We start from the raw sequence: 19,171 nt of genomic DNA on the forward strand, positions 1-19,171 counted from the left end.
TAGAGTTGTATCAAAAGTATTTATCAGCTTTCTGGCCCCTCATCCCATTTGTCACGTCGATGCTATCTGCCAGTCAGGGAGGTGAAGTCCTTTAGAAAAACAGTGGCAGATGGGTGAAACTCTATAAGCCATGATGAACAGGACTGCAGCCATGGTTAAAGGTGACTCCTGGGGGTTGCTGTGCCTGCTGTTAAAATCAGAAAGCTCCTGTTGTTGTCACCCAGCAGCAGGTTGAGTTCAGGAGGTGGTTCCTCCTCACCTCAGCAGGGTGGGAGGACTTGGGGGCTGTCTTCTTGCCACCGTGGAGCTGAGTTGACTCACAAGTGAGAATCCCAGCTGATTCCTGGTTACTCCACGATCTGCTGCAAGAGCCACCAGCACTCCCACACTTTCTGGTGACTCCCAGGTGCCACATCCTGCTACTTATCCCAGTGCCAGTGTTCACAAAGTGGAGGTGTTGAGAGTCTGATTTCTCCACGCACACGTTACTGGTGGGAAGCTCTTCCAGCTCCGTGATCCCACATAGGGCAGCAGAGGAGCAGCTCTTTAATGTGCAGGTAACACACAGCTGCCTCATGCTCCAAAACTGGGATGCCTCCCTAGCACTGCTGTTTTTCGGAAGGCAATGTATTCAGGTTGAAACTTTGCCCACGTACCATCTGCTCAGCCTTATCTTTCTTTGACGAGAAAGCTGAATATGTAATGTCCAGTTGGCTCTCGTGGCGTTACGTAAGGTTGTGGTTTCTGTTGATATTTGCAGTTTTGGAGGTCCCAAGCAGCTCTTGCAACAATCTCCTGCTCTTGTTCAGAAGTGGAAGATCAGCAACAAAAATCAATGCTGTCTTCATAGCTGTAATGAGCATGTCCCACCGCCTTTTTTAGGATGGCCACAAGTTCCATCAGATGTCTGAGGCCTATTTGCAAATACTGATTTATATTGCAGATCTTCTTCAGCCATTTCATAGGAAATCTTAAGGTCTCGCAGTTTTGCTCTCCATGCACTCTGTTCGGTATCAAAGTTAAAGCTGTAAAGCAGAAGACCTGCCCATAGACTGTATTGATAGCTAAGGCTGCCAAGTTATGAAAATGAGTTGTTTCAGGGCTTTTTAGCCTCTTAAGGAGGATGGTTCTGAGAAAGCTCTACTTTATTGAAGGCATTGCTTTGGAGTTGCAGCAGACTCTGTTTACTCAAAGGGGAAAAAAAACGTGGAACCTTCATATGCAAATGTATGGCATTTGGAAATGTCATATAGCTGCATCTACATATAAATAAGCTGCTCTCCAGTGCTGCACTAGCAAGGCAGCTTTGATATAGAAATTGCATGGTAGCACACAAAGCAGAAACAGCGGGACACCACTCAGTCAAGTTCGAGGAGTTTTGTTCCTTAATCACCACTTAACTAAGTTAACTAATGTTGCTCTGTCGCTGCATGTTGGGAATAGCTGCTGAGTTTGCTCTAGAGGAGACGTGGGTGTGGATAAGTGCTGCACGGGGCTGCACAACAGGGACAAAGGGCTGGGTTCTGAACCTGGGTGCTTCCCCTGTTGCATGCACAGTGCAAAGAACCCTTTTTCTGGAGGTGCACTAAAATTTGGGCCCTGAAAGACAGTGCTGAACGTAGAGGGTGGTATGGTATTTGGTTTCTAGGTCGTCATCTCTCCTAGCCACCTTTTGCCTCGCTTTGCAGATCCATGCCTGTTTGCTGTGGAGGACACACGATTTGGTCATGTAAAGAAGCATCTTCTGCCAGTAACAACCACAAACTGGGATGGTGTTTCTATCTCTGTTTAATGTGGTGTTAAAGAGTAAATTGCAACTCCCAGACATAGTTCTTCAGAGGGGAGGATGCATAGAGAGAAGCCGTGGTCCCCTTATGACCATGTTCAGCACTGGCATTAACGAGAAACTTGAGGAGAGGTGGAGGGACAGGAAGGCGAGCCATCCTCTCAGCCATCGAGAGGGCTGTCTCGCTGAAGCGGTGCAACCCGCGCTCTGCCCGTGCCACGCCATGTGTGATGGATGCAGCCTTCGCCGCTGCCTTCGGGCACACAGCCTAATTGGAGGGAACCTTACAAATCTCTACACTGACAACAACTTTCTTTCCACACAGCATTACAATAATAATAAGGTTAACTCATTCTCTAAGGGCTCTGTCATGAGCTGCCTAAGGAGATCATACAGGAGGAGAAAAAGTGCTGCTTTATTCCTTTACAAGATCTGGCCGCTCGTCTGGTTCCTGAACGGGGAGGAAGCAGCTCCTGTGGGGCCCGCCTCGCCTCTCTTGCATGGGGGGACCTGAGTGACGGGGATATCAGTGGCGTGCCAAAACCAAAGATTAGCTGAGTTAGCACAAAGGAGGATTTAATCTATTCTAGGAATGGTGTTAACGCAGATTTATTCAATCCTGGAACAAAAGAAGAAAGCACAGACTGTCAGGTCCCCTCTACCCAGGGCTTTGATACATCTACAATAAGGCCTCGCGTCATTGAATTACATCCACAGAAACGATTGAAGGCCCTGAGATGTGCCCTTACAGTGGTGATCTTAAAAAGTCTAGTTTGTCCCCAAAAGCATGGGAACAGCTAACACAGAGACATTATGGGGCACTGAAGACCTTCTCAGTTTAGTGGTGAAAAGCCGGCCCCAGAAGCTAGGCTGACCCTGGCCCCAAACACACAGTGATGCACCGCTCTGTGGAGCTGCTGGAGGAGGCAGTCAGGTTGTCGTCTCTTGATGGCCTCAAACCAAGCCTGGATATATTTTTGCAAGTCTGCTTCTACCAAGGGCCGCTATAGGGGTAAGTGGATGAAACATGGTGGTGGGGAGGTAGAGGACAAAGCGAGATGGCAGCCCACCCTGCTCATTGCATCCCTGAATGAAACAGTAGCTCCAGAGAGGACGTGTGTCTGATGTGAGCACCTGACTGCTGAGGACTTGAGGTTTAAAGAAGCGCCTTAGCCCACAGGGCATTTTTTCTTTTCCCCTTCAGCCTGGTTGATGCTGCAGAGTGTTCTTGTCCAGAGGGGTGAGCAGTGGTTGTTGGCGTGGACTTGTGCGGCTGTGCTGGTGTGGGGTTGCACTGCACCTTGTACCACAGTAGCTGCTCATGTGGGTAGAGCCTCAAGTGCTGGGGGTCTCTACAGTCTCTAGGATGAGGCATCTGTGCCTAGCCAGTGAATATGGATGGGCTATGGCCAGTGAAAAACACAAAAGAAGGTTAAAAAAAAAAAAAAAAAGGTTACATTTACTTTTGAATTGACAAATAGACTTGTGTACTGGAAAAAGATTAACAGGTTGCCCAATGTCAAGCAGTCATCTCAAATAGGGAGGAAACATTCACGGGCGTCAGTGAAAGTACTCTTGAATTTCTAAAGTTCCGAGATAGCTTTAACATATACGCCATAGCCCATAGATATCTACCTACAGGCTTCAAGTATTTTGTTGTCCATTTGAACATCTGTGATTATTAGTGTCTTAATTCATTAGTTTCTATTACTAATTGGCAGCAGGTCGAATAATTGTGATACACTGCTGCAAAAGATGGAGCACAATATTTTTTTTCCAAGTGTATCAGGACGTCTTACCATCATCTCAAATGTAAAAAGCACTAGATTATTTTTAAAAAGGAAAGTGGATGTTAGCTTATTCCAGGAAACTCATTTGCATGGGGACATTTAAAATTAATAAATTACTGTGTTGAGCAAGCCTATTTTCTGCCTGAGAAAAGGAGTGAATGTAATTTAATTCATAAGGTTACATTTCTTTTTTTTCCCTCTTGGTGAAGTAGCTAATACGGGGATGGTATTTTTTTGTGTGCTTTATGCAAGAAGATTAGCTTGAAATGTGTACTTGGGTGGCTGCAGGATGCATTTAGCCTAGGGCTACAGCATACTGGTGCCAGACATTTTCAGCTGCCATTTGGTGTCTCACCTCCACCAGCTTGCAGGGAGAGTGGGCTGGTGAATCCCCTCTCGAGTGGCAGCGAGCACTTCCTCCTAAATTTCCAGTCCAACGCCTACCCAAGCTGTAATTTTCAGGCAGGTTGCTTGCACATCTTTTCTTCCATGTAAGGAGCCGCTCTGTTCGCAAGATCGTGAGCAACAAGGTGCTCACAAGGTTTTCAACGAAAGGAACATACTGGATCAGGATAATTAATAGGTCAGGTCGGAGCAGCTGCTAATGGCAAGGCAGGGCTGTGCTGGTGGACAGCAGAGCCAGGATTTCTCAGTACACTTCTTCATTGCAGGTACGGAGGAAGCCTCCTGAAGGGCTTCACCCTCATAAGTTGCTGTGGGGCCTCAGTTCCTGGTGGATGATACCAGAGAGGGGAAGGTACCAGAAAGCCTGCTAAAGCTGTTCTGCACTTTCAGACATGACACCATTTTCACTTCATTCCTCCTGATCTCACAGCGGCACCTTTGAATTTCAGCAGATACTGCAAATGTTGCCGAGTCCCTTTTCCCCAAAAAGAGCAGCAGATGCTTACTCTGCGAGGACTGCAGATGAGCAGCATGACCTGTCCCTTGGCTCAGCCGCGGGATACGGGCTCCGACCCGCAGCCAGTCACTCCGACAAACCTCAGGGCATCCTCTGCTTTTGTGCCACAGGGCAGCACTCTCTGGACCTTTATTTTGATTTCAGATAAGAATTGTCTCACCGAGTCTCTCATACAGATCAGAAGAGCTTTGTTAAATAAGTTTCCAGTGCTATGCTCTAGGCAGTGTCCTTTTGGGAGAGCTGCCAAGGATATAGAAGGGGGGAACAGACTTCCAAAAGGGGTTGAGAAGGTTAAGGATGTATATTTAACCCAAGAATCCCTTCCCCTTTTATAAATCCTCTGAAAATGTGATGTATAAGGAGTCAGTACCTCAATATCAGTGAGAGCTTTTGGCTGCCAATGTGACTGACCTCAGCAGTATTAAAAGATTTAAATTATTAAGTCTATTCTCCTTAACCACTGTCTCCAATGAGATAGGTGTCAAAATATTTTTCACTGCACATCAATTACCATCTCCTCCTTTATTTGATACAATATATGTGTATATATGTATTTGCAGGACCTCTCTTAGTCCTGTGATGACTGTACACAAGGTATTAGCACTGTACTTGAGCCAATATTTTATCATATGGACATAACCGATCAGTTATTATTTCCATAAGCTCCACAGCATTGTAAATGCTAACGTGAGAGTTTACAGGCTGTGGCCCTCCACTTTGCTTGCCTGAAGCCATCTGGAAAGTCTCCCTGACTCAAACAAGAAGAACAACAGAATTAATAGCCCTGCACAATTGATTGTTAAGTGCCTGGCAGTCAATTGTTGGACATAAGAATCCTATTTTTGCCTAGATTTTTATCTACTTTCTCCAAAGTGGATTGCAGGGACTTACGCCTGGGAGGAATTTGCTGTGCACTTCAGGCAGTACTTCATGTAATCCTCATCAAGGGCACTAATGGATTTATTCCTTTGTCAGTGGAGCTACTCCAAACATTCAGTTGTGTAACAGAAGCTCCACACTTCTGCCTTCTTGAATAGTTTGGCTGCCTTGTTTTCATCACTTGCAAAGTCAGGTCCCACAGCTGGACAGACCACTTCATGGGTTGATTTTCAGCCTTCACTGAGAGACTTACCTGAGAATCCTCACGGTGCACATTCTGTTTCCAAAAACCTTGAAAGGAAGGCATATAGTTAAACCAGAAATTAAAATAGTACAAAGCATATTTGAAACAATTCTTTTTTTTTTTTTTTTTTTTTTTTTTTAAGGAGAGGAGAGGAACAGCCCCATATGTTAAGGAATTTAGACAAGATAGCTTTAAATAATTTGTATAACTTCTCAGAAGATAATCCATCAGGAGAATGAAGATCAGTCACACCGGATAATTTCCAGGACCCAATTTCCTACCCCAGCAAAATAGCTCATCGTCTCAGCATGTCCCTGCCATCCTAAAAAAAGGTTGGAGAGCAATGTTCAACTAGGAGACTCTTCTAGTACTCAAGATGATAAGCTGCTTCAGTCTACACAAAGTAGCATCTGGCCTCAATGCATTTAAAAATAATCTGTTTTGACTAGTATATCTCATATGATAGGCTATCATGTCATGTTCTGACAGTAACAAAAGATGTGCGCAATATGAAATGTCATGTTAGGCTAAAGATGCAAAAAATGTTGCAGAAATGCAAAGATGTTGGTTTCATCACACTGGCATTTTCTGTCAGGAAAACGCTCCAAGAAAAAAGTTCCTGAATACTGTTATCTGGAGGGTGAGGGTGTACTTCTTTTTAAAATCAAGAGGAGAAGCATTTTGAGGATTGTGGCAGGAATTACATTTGTCCAGAGATAGGAAAGACTGGCCGAGTCAGTCCAATTTTATCTTTAGGCTTTACACCTTTCTGTCTCAAATTCTGGCCATCAGAAGAACATACGAATTCGTCCTTCTGGTGCACACAGTTGCCAATAACAGTGCCGCAAGCCTGATGTTGGAAGAGTTGCTACTGAATTTAGTATTACTGCAACCTGACTAGCTGTGCCTTTGGTCCCTATCATTGCTCTGTGAGTGCTCGGTGAGTGTGTGGCAGAAAGTGGGCAACTTCATATTTAGGCTCTGCTCTTTGTAGGCATAAGGCTGGTGTGGTAGAAGGGGCTCCTTAGTTCGGTGGTGCTGTGATCTGATTAACGAGGATTGCCTCCAGCACTGAATGTATAAGTAATCCAAAATTATAATAAGGGGGGGAATTGTAATTTATTTGACTTAATGCCTAGTTTTCATTTCTTGAACTTTGTCAAGTTCTTCCATCATTTGTATTTGAAGCATGTTTTCCTTCATATCCTCCCTTTTTAGAAATGATTTACGGTTCTTGTTCCACCGATGTAGACCCTGGGATGCGTTGATGACAGTTGCTGTCTCATCGATGGCTATATTAATAATGAACAGTGCCCAGCGCCCTCAGAAACGAGAGCAGGCAGTTCAATGTGAAGGAACTTCTAAAGCCCGTCTGTGTTTGGATCTCAGTTTTGAGCCTGAGAAGATGTTTTGTGTAATGAGAAAAATAACCTGTTTTGAAGTTGGGGAAAGATTTTGGGGGAATTCAAAATGTGCCCGAAGAGGAGGGGCACTTCTTAGTCTGAACTAAATGGTACCTTTATAGTGGTCTGCCTTCTGAATGACTGAAATGGCAGATCAAACTAAAAAATAAGCTTTTCCACCCTCTCTGCCTTTATGTTCAATTTCCAACTGCTCTAGAAGAGTCAGCAGTCAAAACAAGAGTCTATGGACAACTCATGTCTGAATTTTGTGGTTTGTTCCTAGCCAGGTGATGTGTTAGGAAGTGTTTGTCCTATTCAAGCGCTAGCAAGGCCTAAGGCCATTTCATTTTAATTCAGCAAAGCATTTTTTCCATCCTAACATTACACTGTAGGTGTAATTACAAGTTCTGTGGGATCCTAGATTTGCTTAAAAGTGTGCTAGAGACCCTTTTAAGGAAAACACAGTTTCTACCCACACGATTGTGGGAAGAGGGAAAGTCGTTCGTCTCTTTACCGGCCTACACATGGTGGGGAGCATCTGCATCCCCCTCTCAGGTCCTGGCGGATCGGGCTGTCCTGAAAGTGACAATTTCCCTCACCATCTTGAAGCATGCCTTTAAAAAAACTGAAACCAAATGGTATCTGACTGTTTTAGTAACACGCTGGCTAATCTGAGGGAGGAGGGATCCTCACGCTGGCTGGTGCTGATGCACAGGCATCACACAGATGTCGTGGTACCTAGGAGGGAAGGACTGGAGCCAGACACACAGGCACACGCAGAGCACTCTTGTTCTGCAGAAAGGAAGCAAACTTCCACCAGAGGAGGATTTGAAGGAAACAAGTAGAAGCAATAGAAAAAAATGCAGGTTAGTAAGGATCCCTTATTTCCTTCTGCATTTTTCAGGACAGAATCCTAGAGTCATTAAGGTTGGAAAAGATCTCCAAGATATCCAGTCCAACCATCACCCTACCACTGATATCACCCACTAAACCATGTCCCTAAGCACTATGTCCAACCTTTCCTTAAACATACTTGAATGTGGACCATAGCAGAGGTCCAGCACAGCCAGCAACCATCAGGCACGGGGCACTGCATGTGGATGGAGTCCAACAAGTCCTGGGACATCAGCATTTCTGGGAAGGTCCATTGGATGTAGAGGGTGCCCTGTCATTTGTGTTTTCTGGGAGTTTGTCCTTGTCTGTCTTAACATAAGGACAACATCGCCTACTTTATTAGTGCTAGTTGTCAGAGACTCTTAAAACTCTCCTTGGACAGCAGCAACAGGAAAGAAATTCTTTCTGAAAATCTGAGTCTTGGAGCTGCCACACACGCTTTTCCCAGAGGTGGGAGGATGCCTAGGCATGCCTGCAGCCGGCCAAGTGGCTGAGGGGCACAGCACGGACTGCAGCTGGGCCTTAGCACCCAGGGGCTTCGTTGGGAGGATGCAAGTGCCTCAGCTCACTAGTGTGCAAATGGCATTTCTTCAGACATCATGAAGTTTTTCTCCTTTTTTTAAAAAATAATCGTATCTAGATGACGCTATCACAGGCAAAGGATTATTACTGTTTGAGATATGATAAGCACTGGTTACATGGAAAAATTTGTTTCTGGTAACTGTAAAATATTGTGATTATGACTTCTCCCAAACAGAAGAGGAGTGCATCCTAGATTATATTTCAAGCCAAAACAAGCCTTTCCTGGGGGTGAGGGGGCAATCTGTAGAGGGTAATGGAAATGATTGAGCATCTCTCATGTGCAGCTCTGTAATCAGTTTGGGAATAGTCACATTTTGTTTTTCTGGCGTCTCATTTGCTGTAACTCGACAGGAATTAGCTATGCAGAAGAATGACAGAAAACCCTGCAAAGCTTTACATCTGCATCAGTTTATTTTTCTCCTGCCTGAGCACCTGTTTCAAGATGCCAAACCTTGTCTTGCTTCACATAAACAACATCTTCCGCATCTCCTCCTTTTGATTTTCTTCTCTTTCATACGTTGTGTTCTTCACCTTGCCCTGTGCTGTCAGGTTAACGTTGCCTTCACCTGTGTTCACAGAGAATGCAAATAAACTGGAAGAAAGTGCACGAGGGATCTACATCCCCTGTCCAGAGCATTACAACGGCTTCTGCATGCACGGCAAGTGTGAGCACTCCACTAACATGCTGGAGCCGTCCTGCAGGTAACCCTTGTCCTGCTGAGGACGGAAAGCTACACGCATGGAAATATCAACTTACAAAAATACTTTAGATAAACTATGGAAAATGATGGTAACCTCGGCCCTTTGTGCTGCAAAATGGATTAGGATTTAATTATTCAACAAAGTCCCCGCTTTATGTGGCAAAGCAGTATTGAGTTATGCACAGTGTTAATTGATTGTAAAAACACTCGGTAACCTCCAGGTGTGTTTAAATATTTTTGAAAAAGCACAAAGTGCACAGGCAGCCGCCCTCGGTCTGAAGGAGAGGGGTGCCACCAGGGCTCTGTCCCCAGTGTGGCGGGGCAGCAAGATGGGGTTAAGGAGGTCCCCCTGGGTGGGAGGTGGCTTTGGAGGACGTTAGGGCTGGATGAGGAGGAGTGGTGAAAGCACCATGGTTGCTGCTGCTGTTGACCAACTTTTGCTTCTTCCTGCATGGATCTTTTTAGTGGAAACAGAGCTAAAGGGGAAAGCCGCTGCCCGTTCCCCAGAAACACAGAGGGGAGGTGCAGGGCTGCGGGACGGGAACCGGTGAGCAGCGCAGCGGGCGGCGCTGGGGTGGATGGTTGCAGCATCAACACGGGGTTTTTTATAGCAACCAGACAAAATGTAAATGATGTATCCACTTGCAGGAACATCTAATCACATTTCATATGGAGCTTGGATGATTGCTTATCACCTCCTTAGGGGTAATCTGCATAAGGAGCCACAACTAGATGGCTTTCAGCCCTCCCCCACCTCCCCAAAGAAAGGGAGAAATCTAAAATATGTTGTGCAAGGTACTAAATGGATTCTTTTTCTGACGTGCGAGTGCTTCCACGCGGTGCTAGATGAGTCCTGGTCCTTTGGGCACCTCCCAGCACAACCTCTGTGGTTTGCGCTCACAGACCTCAGTGACACAGGACTTGCAGCCTTCCCTATGAGATGTCCAAGAAGGCACCAGTGCTCTTGCTGGGGACCCATCCTGCAAAAAGAAAATGCATAAGCTCGTGCTTAAGCCACTGGTTATTTATTTATGTTTTAGATATACTTTGTTTCAGAGTTGTTCAAAATCGGCAGGTATAACTGGAAGAAGTATTTTTCATTTCAGATGTGATGCCGGCTATACTGGACAACACTGTGAAAAAAAGGACTACAGCGTTTTATATGTGGTTCCAGGTCCAGTACGATTTCAGTATGTCTTAATAGCAGCTGTGATTGGAACTATCCAGATTGCTATCATCTGTGTTGTAGTCCTCTGTATTACAAGGTCAGTATCTCTGATACTTTGCAATAGAAAAAAAAAGGACATTTTTTCCTGCTTTATGCACCGATTATACAGATTTCTGCAGTGACACTTGTGATAACAAATACTGTTTAATTCACCAGCAAACAGGTGATATCGCCTGGTCCCACCAGCCAGTGCTCCTTTATTGTTACGACTGCATTTTTACTTGCTTTTTAATCAAACTTAGGTGGCGATGGTGCCTACAGCAAATGAAGGTTCCTATTTTGTATTCAGATGCTTGGACAAATATTGTTCATATAAATAAGGGGGATATAAATACAGCAGCTGGATCAACACTTAATAAAACTAATCATATCTCCATCTGGTTTCCTTAAGGGCCCATTCCCTTAGTCCTAATCAGGCAAAGCATACAAACTTTTAAGCCTGTTTGCAATCCCATTGATTAAATGATTTCATTAGGCTTGTATACATGTTCAAAGGTACTGCACATGTTTAAGGTCTAAACTAGACGGTGGCACACCAAGCCATGTGTTAAATTATTTTTTAATGAGGAGGAAGGGCTTATTTGAATGGAAACAACAGCCCCAAGGTGGCTCAGAAGGGAGGGATAAACACAGTCCCTCCACGTGTGCTTCCCCTCTGAACTGTTTGATTGTCTCTGGGAGGGTTGGGGGTGAGTTCTGAACTTCAGGCATCTTCAGGCTTCTCTCAGAAATCACAAGGTTAAATTCACTCAGCTGGCAGCACCAATACAGCACTCTTTTAGAAATAAATTTCTATAAAAAGACAAGAAAGTAAAAGCTAGGTATCACACCTCTGTAGAAAATAAAATTTCTAATATATTTCAGTCCCTCTGTTGCACTACCTGGCTGGAAGACAAGCGTAGCATTTCCTCCTGGAAAAGACAGAAAAAAAAAAAAAAAAAAAAAGATTTGTAAATCCAGCTCCGGCCTACATGTATAAAACAAAACCATCTGATGAAACCAAGCTGGTTTTTTGGCTAAGCTGAGGCCATCAACTCAATGCTAGATGCTGGAAGAGGCAATGGATAATATTGTGGTGGTGTTCGCAGAAGTAATTCAAACAACCAAAAACGTTGTGTAGGAAGAAGGTGGTGTAGTAACTGACAATGGAAAAAATGCTTAGTATCATTTTTTTGAGCGACTGTGGTTTTGGCACCTTCATGCAGTAAATCAAAGTACCTTATACTGAAGAGTGAAGACAGTATGCGCTGAGTGATCTGGCACTGCAATGCAAATTACCTATCACCCTGTTTTCGTACATAGATATTACCTTTTCCCACAGACTTTGTAACCAAGTTAATTTATGATCTTTTGACTTTTCTCTGTAATGCGTGTAATTACTGCAGAGCATTCTCCATCCCGGCATAATGATTTGAGATACATTTGCAAAAGTGTACTCTTAAGTGGCGTAAGAGAAATCCATGTGACAGGAGAGTGTTGTGGCAGCATATGCATAAGTAATTGAGTTTTTGAAGTCATCTGCTTCGGAGAACCTGACTGCACTGGTTTGAACTCCCTGCCCTGAACTCTTGAAAATGCTAAAACCACCCTCACAGCTTCCTGGGAGAAAGCAGCGAAACTGCACGCAGTCAGAGGCCAGTACAGCCACATCCTTCACTGCTCTTTTCAGTGCAGCTTCACCTAATTAATTTATCAAAAGAGCTTGGTGCACTGTGTCCAAACCCTGCACTTGAGCTGCATGAGAATACCACTGTAAATTTTCTAGCTGTTGTTACTGCTCCTAAAATCTTACCTGTAAAATGGTGCATATACGGGTGGTGGCCACCAGTGCTGGAAGGCCCTGATTTGGGCTTCAAGGGCTCTGCTCCTTGATGAGCTTGGCCCCCTGGCTACTCATCACTAGTGCCAGCAGAAGGAAGGCACTGGGGAAGGTGCTGGGGTGGAGGATTAGGGGACCACTGAGCAAGAGGTACGGGGGAAAGTGATGGAGCAGTGAGGCACGGGCCCTGCGCCAGAGGACTTTGAGCGTAGAGATAAGGCAAAGGGCAGGCAGCAATAGAAACGGAGGAGGATGGTAAATAACGTAGGTACAGCCTGGTGTCATAATGATTCTCAGCAGTTTTCTTTACGGCTTTGCATTTTTTAGTGCTTCCCTAATGTTTAGTCACTGCAGCTTATTTATGTGAAGAAATAACTTGATTAAAAATGAATGCATAATGCGTTTCACCTGCTATGAATCGCACTGTGAGTAACTCACGCTTGCGAGCAAGCCCCAGTGGAGGGTGGGCAGGCAGCCTGTGCTCTGGTGCCTTGTTCACACCGCTGTGACTGCCGTGGTCGGAAGGGAGCGCATCTCCACCGCCGAGTGCCACAGAGGTCTTCTGGTAAAAGTTACAGCTGAGGAAAAGCTGTCACTCTGTTTTTAGTAAGTGATTATTACATGTGAAAGGCTGGTTAAATGCCAACACCCCTCTTAAGAAACCCAGACACAACATACTTGTAAGTCCAATAGCATTGCGTTTAAGCAGTCGTGGTGTCAGAACCTGGCCCTGGTGCCTTTCCAGAGTACATCTTTGCTTCCATCGATCGGTGCCATAGTGTATTATGCAATGAAAACATGGGTATTTTGGGTTAAGAGATGCTTTCTCATAGCCTTAATTGGAGTAATCTCTATGGTTGAATCGATTTCTCTCAACCTTGGACTGAGTGACCATGTAGGTACTGTCAGATTTTGGGGAAGCACCTGCAAGGTGCATGTCTCCTTGTGTCCAGCTGGAGCAGTCCATATCCTCTGTTCTCCAGGAGCACACGGCCACATCCCCCGGGACTGCTGACTGTCCTGGCCATCCCCCAGCCACCCAGTCCCTCCGTGTTTCTCACAAAACCACTCCAGTTTTCCCACTGGCCACATCAGCTGTGGCTTCCCGGCTGAAACTGCCACCAAAGGCTTTTCCCCCAACCCTGCTTTGCTTGGCTGGGACAGACCTGGTTCAGATTCTCATCATGGGGGGTGTGGGAGGAACCCTTGGTCACCCTGCCAGGTCCTGCTGTGCCACCACTGGCAGGAGGGGCAGGAGAGGCCACCTGGGGACGTCGGGGCTGGGAGGCTGTCAGCACACACGAGGTGTGGGGCTGAATGAATCAGCCCAGCGTCTGCTAATGATGGCTCCCCGACTTGCTCAGGGAAGGTTGGCGGCCTTTTGGGGAGCAGGCAGTGAACAATGAGTTTGTTGTGAAATCACAAACTAGCCCAAGTCTGCATTACTTTCATAATGAAAGCTCTGCCATAACCTCTGAGTGCGGTGGGAATGCCAGCTAATTTTTCCCGTAGTAATGATAGCCGCCTGCTTTCCTGCTTCCAAGCAAGGAAAGAGGCAAAATATAGCACACAGCTATACAGTTTCTCATGAGCGGGTGGTCCTGTTGGCTTAAAAGTGCGACAAGTCAGGACAATCTGACCCATATTTCGTTAGACACTTATATAATTGTGTTTCAGCAATGCGAAATGCTTCGTAAGTCCTCATGCTCTTGCTCTTATTTAGCCTTTCAGTTGGAGTCATGAAACTATAGCATCATTTCCATTCAACAGGGAAAAAAAGCCCTAGCCTTTTTGATTGGAAAGGGTCACTGAAATTTTCACTGTGTTTTGCTGCTAGAGAGTGACTTGACAGGGAGCTGAAGGCAAGTGCCATGAGCTTGCATGGCACTCAGAAGGGGTGCCCCCCCCCCCCCCCCCCCAGCATGACCTGTAGGGCTTCACAAAGTGCCGCTGAAGGCAGCTTCATGGCACAGAAACACAAGTCAGCTCAGTGCAGAGGGATTCTCCTCCATGTCGGCATGCTCTGGGGTGCTGCAGGGCTTTCTGCCGTGCCGCTCCAGGTGGGTGTAACTCCTACTGAGCATCAGCTGGAGACACGAGGAGCGTGGCTGCTTCAGGAGGAGCTTGTTCCTTGCCCTGTGCAAAATGCCAGCTAGGTCACCCCCGTGAGGGACTGATCCTATTGCTGGCTGGTTTTCTGCAGCTCACCATTTTCCTGCTGATCCCACAAATACAAGGAGTGCGAACATCTTCAGAGGGTGTTGGTGTCACCCTGCTGCAGTTCTGCTCGCCCGGCAGTTTCAGCTATAACCCTTTGGCTTTCCGTTGCTTGTAACCTGTGACTGTCACCAAGGGCTGGACATCCCCACGCTTTCTGTCTAAGGGTGCCTCTCTGTGGAAGAAAACGTTCCCCGTAGCCAGTGCTGCTTTGGGTGCAAGGTTGAAACATGCCCTTGCCGAGGAGCACCATGAGGTTTGGTCCCAATGCAAAAGAGCTTTGCTTTTGCAGCCAGTCAAAAGAAAATAAGGCTTTGTCTTTCCAGTGCAGCTGCTGGGTAAGGAGCGTAGCATCCACAGGGAAAGGTGTGGACATCCACAGGGAAAGGTGCTGCCCACTCTTGTCCCAAGCATGGAGCATTTCCCTGGAACCTCATAGCAGTTGTAGATGCTTAGCTCTTCAGAAGGACAGTCAGCAGGAACATCTACTGCTGCATCTGCTTTGTAACTACTTTCTGGGCCTGTGGTGCCGGGCAGGTGAGCGTGAGACCCTCCTAAATTGTCCAACAGCACCTTGCTGAAAATAATCTCATTATTTTAAATAATTGCCCAACTACAGCTGAGCACCACAGCACAGTAGGGGCTGTAGTAAGGAGCAGGAATCTTAAAAAGTTTCCCCTACCATGCTTTTGTTTATGGCTTAGTGTTTTTGTCCCCTGACAATACGGGGTGAGGCACAGTCCCCTCGACATCAGCCAGCCCTTCCCATCGCCTCGAGGAGGAAACCCGAGGAGTGCCAGAAGGTCCCTCTTTAGCACTCACGTCCGCTGCTGCCCGCGGGCGGCGTCTATGCAGCAGATGCCTTGTTGCGAACTGCGTGCTCTTACAACTCTCTTTTCCAGGAAATGTCCCAGGAGCAACAGAATCCACAGACAGAAGCAAAACACAGGGCACTACAGTTCAGACAACACGACGAGAGCATCGACAAGGTTAATTTAAAGAGCGCATGTTTCCACAATGGCCAAACTAACTGCAGAGAGCTTGGACTACAAAATACAGTATTATAGACAAAAGATTAAGACAAGATCTACACATGTTGCCTTGCATTTGTGGTAATCTACACCAATGAGAACATGTACTACAGCTATATTTGATTATGTATGGATATATTTGAAATAGTATACATTGTCTTGATGTTTTTCTGTAATGTAAATAAACTATTTATATCACACAATATAGTTTTTTCTTTTTCATGTATTTGTTATATATAATAAATACTCAGTGATGAGAAAAAAATTGGCTTTCTTAAATTTGCTGTATCTCATAGCTGTGTATAGTCTTGGGATATTGTACATGGACACTAACAAATCTTCTTTTCTTTCTTTTTCCAGTTCTAGTGGCAATTTTGAGTCTACTGAACTCAGTAGTAGGGTTTTGAGTTGGTCCAAGATCAGCGACAATTATGGATGTGGGAAAGGTGAAGAATAATTTAACCTACATTGAGGAGGGATAAAATATTTCAGATCCGGACTCAACTACATTTCATCAGCTGCCTTCTCCCATACCATCTATCTTTACTCTCCCATAGCTTAGAAAAATCCTTGCCTTCTAAATTAAGTCCTAACTGAAGGGGAAATGGAAATTCTTGGTAACTGCTTATGGGAGTGCCAGGGGTAATGTCTCAGTTTGGGAGGGAATTAGGTGTCCGTCAAGGTGAACCCTGCGAGAATGCATTGCAGCATCTCCAAATCTGGTCACTGGAGTGAGTGAAAATTGCTTCCTACTGTTGATTGAAAATTATTAGGTTAAAAAAGTTAATAACATAATAACAGCTGAAATGCCAGCACCATTTGTACCTTATGAACATGCTGATATAATTTATTTTTTCAAAGAGAAGGTGAAAACCACTCAGAAAATACCGTATGAATAACTTTATGGGTGACCCTACTCCATTAAATGTAATGAACTCAAATGTTGGCTATACCTCGGGAAAATAAGGGCATGTGTTTTGTCACATCCACATGATGGACAAGATGCAAAGTTATTTCCATGGTAGCTGAAACTCTCCAAAACACTTTCTTTTGGGAAGCTAATACTACTCGAGTTTGTGCTATGAATTTTGAAGATGACAGAGTGACACTGAAGGGCAGAGAGTGGGCTCTTCACTCATGCTGGATCACATCCACTCCACTGATTGACTGCTGGAGTACTGGTCACACTACGTAACATAATTGAACTAAAAAACAAAACAACTTGTAGCATTACTCATTGTGCTTCTCCTTCTCAAAGAGAATTTGCCTGGGCTCAAACTACTCATGACAAACATTAGGAGTATTTTTCACCGTCACCTCCATGTAAGAAATTGCATCTGGGGCTCAATCAGATCTGGGGTTACCCGAGGTGATGGCTCATGTGTGTGTTTCCACCTCCTGCCTTCAGCATTAGCCTAGTCACTCACAACAGTTGCCACCAGTCCTACCGGTGACAGCCCACCCAATACCTGGCCTTCAGACATGGGTGAAGCAGTATTTCTACTCTAACAATGGCTTTTGGTTCCCCACCATCCCACCCCAGCCTGCTTTAAAGTGAATCCATTGCATGATGTTCACATGGTCTCAGTTTTTGTCTTGTTGTGGGTTTCTTGAATTTTTGAAGGTAATAAAAGGCGATTGGCAAGAGATGCTTCCCAGCACCTGGTCTATGCTGATTGATGGGCGTGGGAGTGCGGTGCCTGGGCAGGCAGCGGGCAGGAGGCATCTCAGCAGCACCACGCTGCGCCTCTGCAGCTTCCTCCACCAGCCGAAGGCGCCGCAGCAATGGGTTGAGGATTGGGCTGGTGGGAGCACTGCACTGCAGCCTCCCCCCGTGCTTTGTGCTTTTCTGAGCGAGGTGTTGGAGGCCAGCCTTGTCACAAACTCACATTTTTGAGCGGCATCCAAATGTCAACCCCCCCACTGGGACTATCAGCTCTGCATTGTTTATTTCAGTCACTTACATGAAATGCAAAATCAAATGTTAACACATACACACAGCCATGTAGCTAGAGCAATAATTTTTTTTTTTTAAAAAGCAATTCTTAGCCCATCTGAAAATAGCATAGCATAGCTAGAAGCAGAAATAGGAGTCCCACGCACCGTCTCTAGCCTTGCTGAAGTTATTGGCCCTGCATTTACCGTGTAGTGCCACATTTAATCCTTGAACAGTCTGCGTTTTAGAGGTGTTACTGGCTGCATCCCCAGCTGCAGAGCCTGCCACAAATCCTTCACACCTCCGAAAACCAGACTGGTTTTAAGTACCTGCTGCAGACGTAAGGGCAGAAAGAGGAAAGTGATGTTGTTTGTAATGCCCAGGGGACGGCTCCCACCGAGCATCAGAGACCGCCTTGTGCTTCCAAAACGGAGCCCTCAACATGCTAGTGTGGGTATGCAGGCTGACAATAACAGCGTCTTCAGGGTGTACAGGAAGCAACGGCGATTTCTGCATAAAGCATGTGCAGAACTTGGATCAAAGAGGGTCATGAATTTGGAGAACTGGGGTTTGGTTTGCTTTTTCCTTTCCTGAAGGATGGAAGCATCGTAAGGACACACACCTCCCTGAGCCACTGTACTGGGGAGCATGGGTGCATCCCTATGGGCAAGGCAGCTGAGGTCAAGGGTTTCAGGCCTGGGGTAGGACTAAGTGCATCACCCCCACCACCAAAAAAAAAAAAAAGACACCGTGTACTGTGTGGAAGACAAATTCAGTTAATCAGAGTGTACCTGGAGATGCATGGGTCAGCTGCTTCAGGGGTGCTCCTTAAGCTGGAAGCAAGAGAAAAATTAATGCATGGTGGTTAAGAATTAAACATGAGGCAAAGCTCAAGCATTCACCCCTTGGGCTGGAGGTGCACAAATCTGCTACTTGGAGCGCTGCACCAGCTCCCATAAATTACACAGCAGCCTGTATCAGTACCACGCATACACCATGCAGCCCGACTGCGGAGTGGGGCATGCAAGCCATGCCTTCTGCCGCCTGAAACATCCCACCATCATAATGCTCTTCCTTCCAGATGCTCACTGTCACTCCTTTCCATCCAGCGCTAATAATGTCATCAGTACAGTCATATTGAAGGGAGACTGGGAAGCCTGTTGTAGCCACTGTCCCCTTTAGCTTGCCTTCTGCACCAGGAGAAATGGTGATTACCTCAAATAATAATATTTTAAAATATAATAATTAGATCATAAGTACCAGATAATAATAATCTGGGCTGTGTTTTCTTGCTGCGGCAGACATGAGGCAGCACGAGATCAGGCCCACGTTAAAAGGCCCTTTCCCTCACAGCCGAGAAGGCTGCAGCCCGCAGAGGTCAGGGCCACAGCCAGGGCTGAGGGCCGCAGCCAGGCTAAGCGAGGGGGCGGGTGCCGCTGGGCACCGCCTGGCGCTGCCTCCCCTTTTCCAGCAGCCGCTCTCGCGAAAGCTTCCTCTTCAAAGCGCTCGCTAAAGCTTCTTTGAAAACAAAATGATTAAAGGCTATCTCTCCTCTCATCCAACATCAGACACATCTCGCTCCGCATCCTTGCTTTCACCCCTTATTATGCCTGCCGCTGTGCTGCGCCGTTCCGCGTCAGCCTGGAAGTCACCACCTCACGTCGAAGCCAGGCTCGTTACCGCCCATCAAAGTCCACACACCTTTCTTTTATTGATGGGTCTGCGCCTGGCTGCATGGC

General features: G+C 45.9%; 1 protein-coding gene across 2 annotated transcripts in view; it reads left to right on the top strand.

Annotated features, from left to right (window-relative positions):
* The window catches only part of TMEFF2 (transmembrane protein with EGF like and two follistatin like domains 2), a 326,923-nt gene extending 309,776 nt beyond the window's left edge, over nt 1-17,147 (top strand). For both annotated transcript variants that reach the window (XM_040562211.1, XM_040562212.1), the window contains 4 exons: nt 9,079-9,202; nt 10,308-10,466; nt 15,368-15,454; nt 15,857-17,147. In XM_040562211.1, the coding sequence (XP_040418145.1) occupies nt 9,079-9,202; nt 10,308-10,466; nt 15,368-15,454; nt 15,857-15,953 (467 nt within the window). In that variant the 3' untranslated portion in view covers nt 15,954-17,147. The remainder of the gene's footprint in view (nt 1-9,078; nt 9,203-10,307; nt 10,467-15,367; nt 15,455-15,856) is intronic.
* Nucleotides 17,148-19,171: the final 2,024 nt, after the last annotated feature.

Source organism: Cygnus olor, chromosome 6 (genome assembly GCF_009769625.2).
Source record: "Cygnus olor isolate bCygOlo1 chromosome 6, bCygOlo1.pri.v2, whole genome shotgun sequence".
NCBI classification, from domain to species: domain Eukaryota; kingdom Metazoa; phylum Chordata; class Aves; order Anseriformes; family Anatidae; genus Cygnus; species Cygnus olor.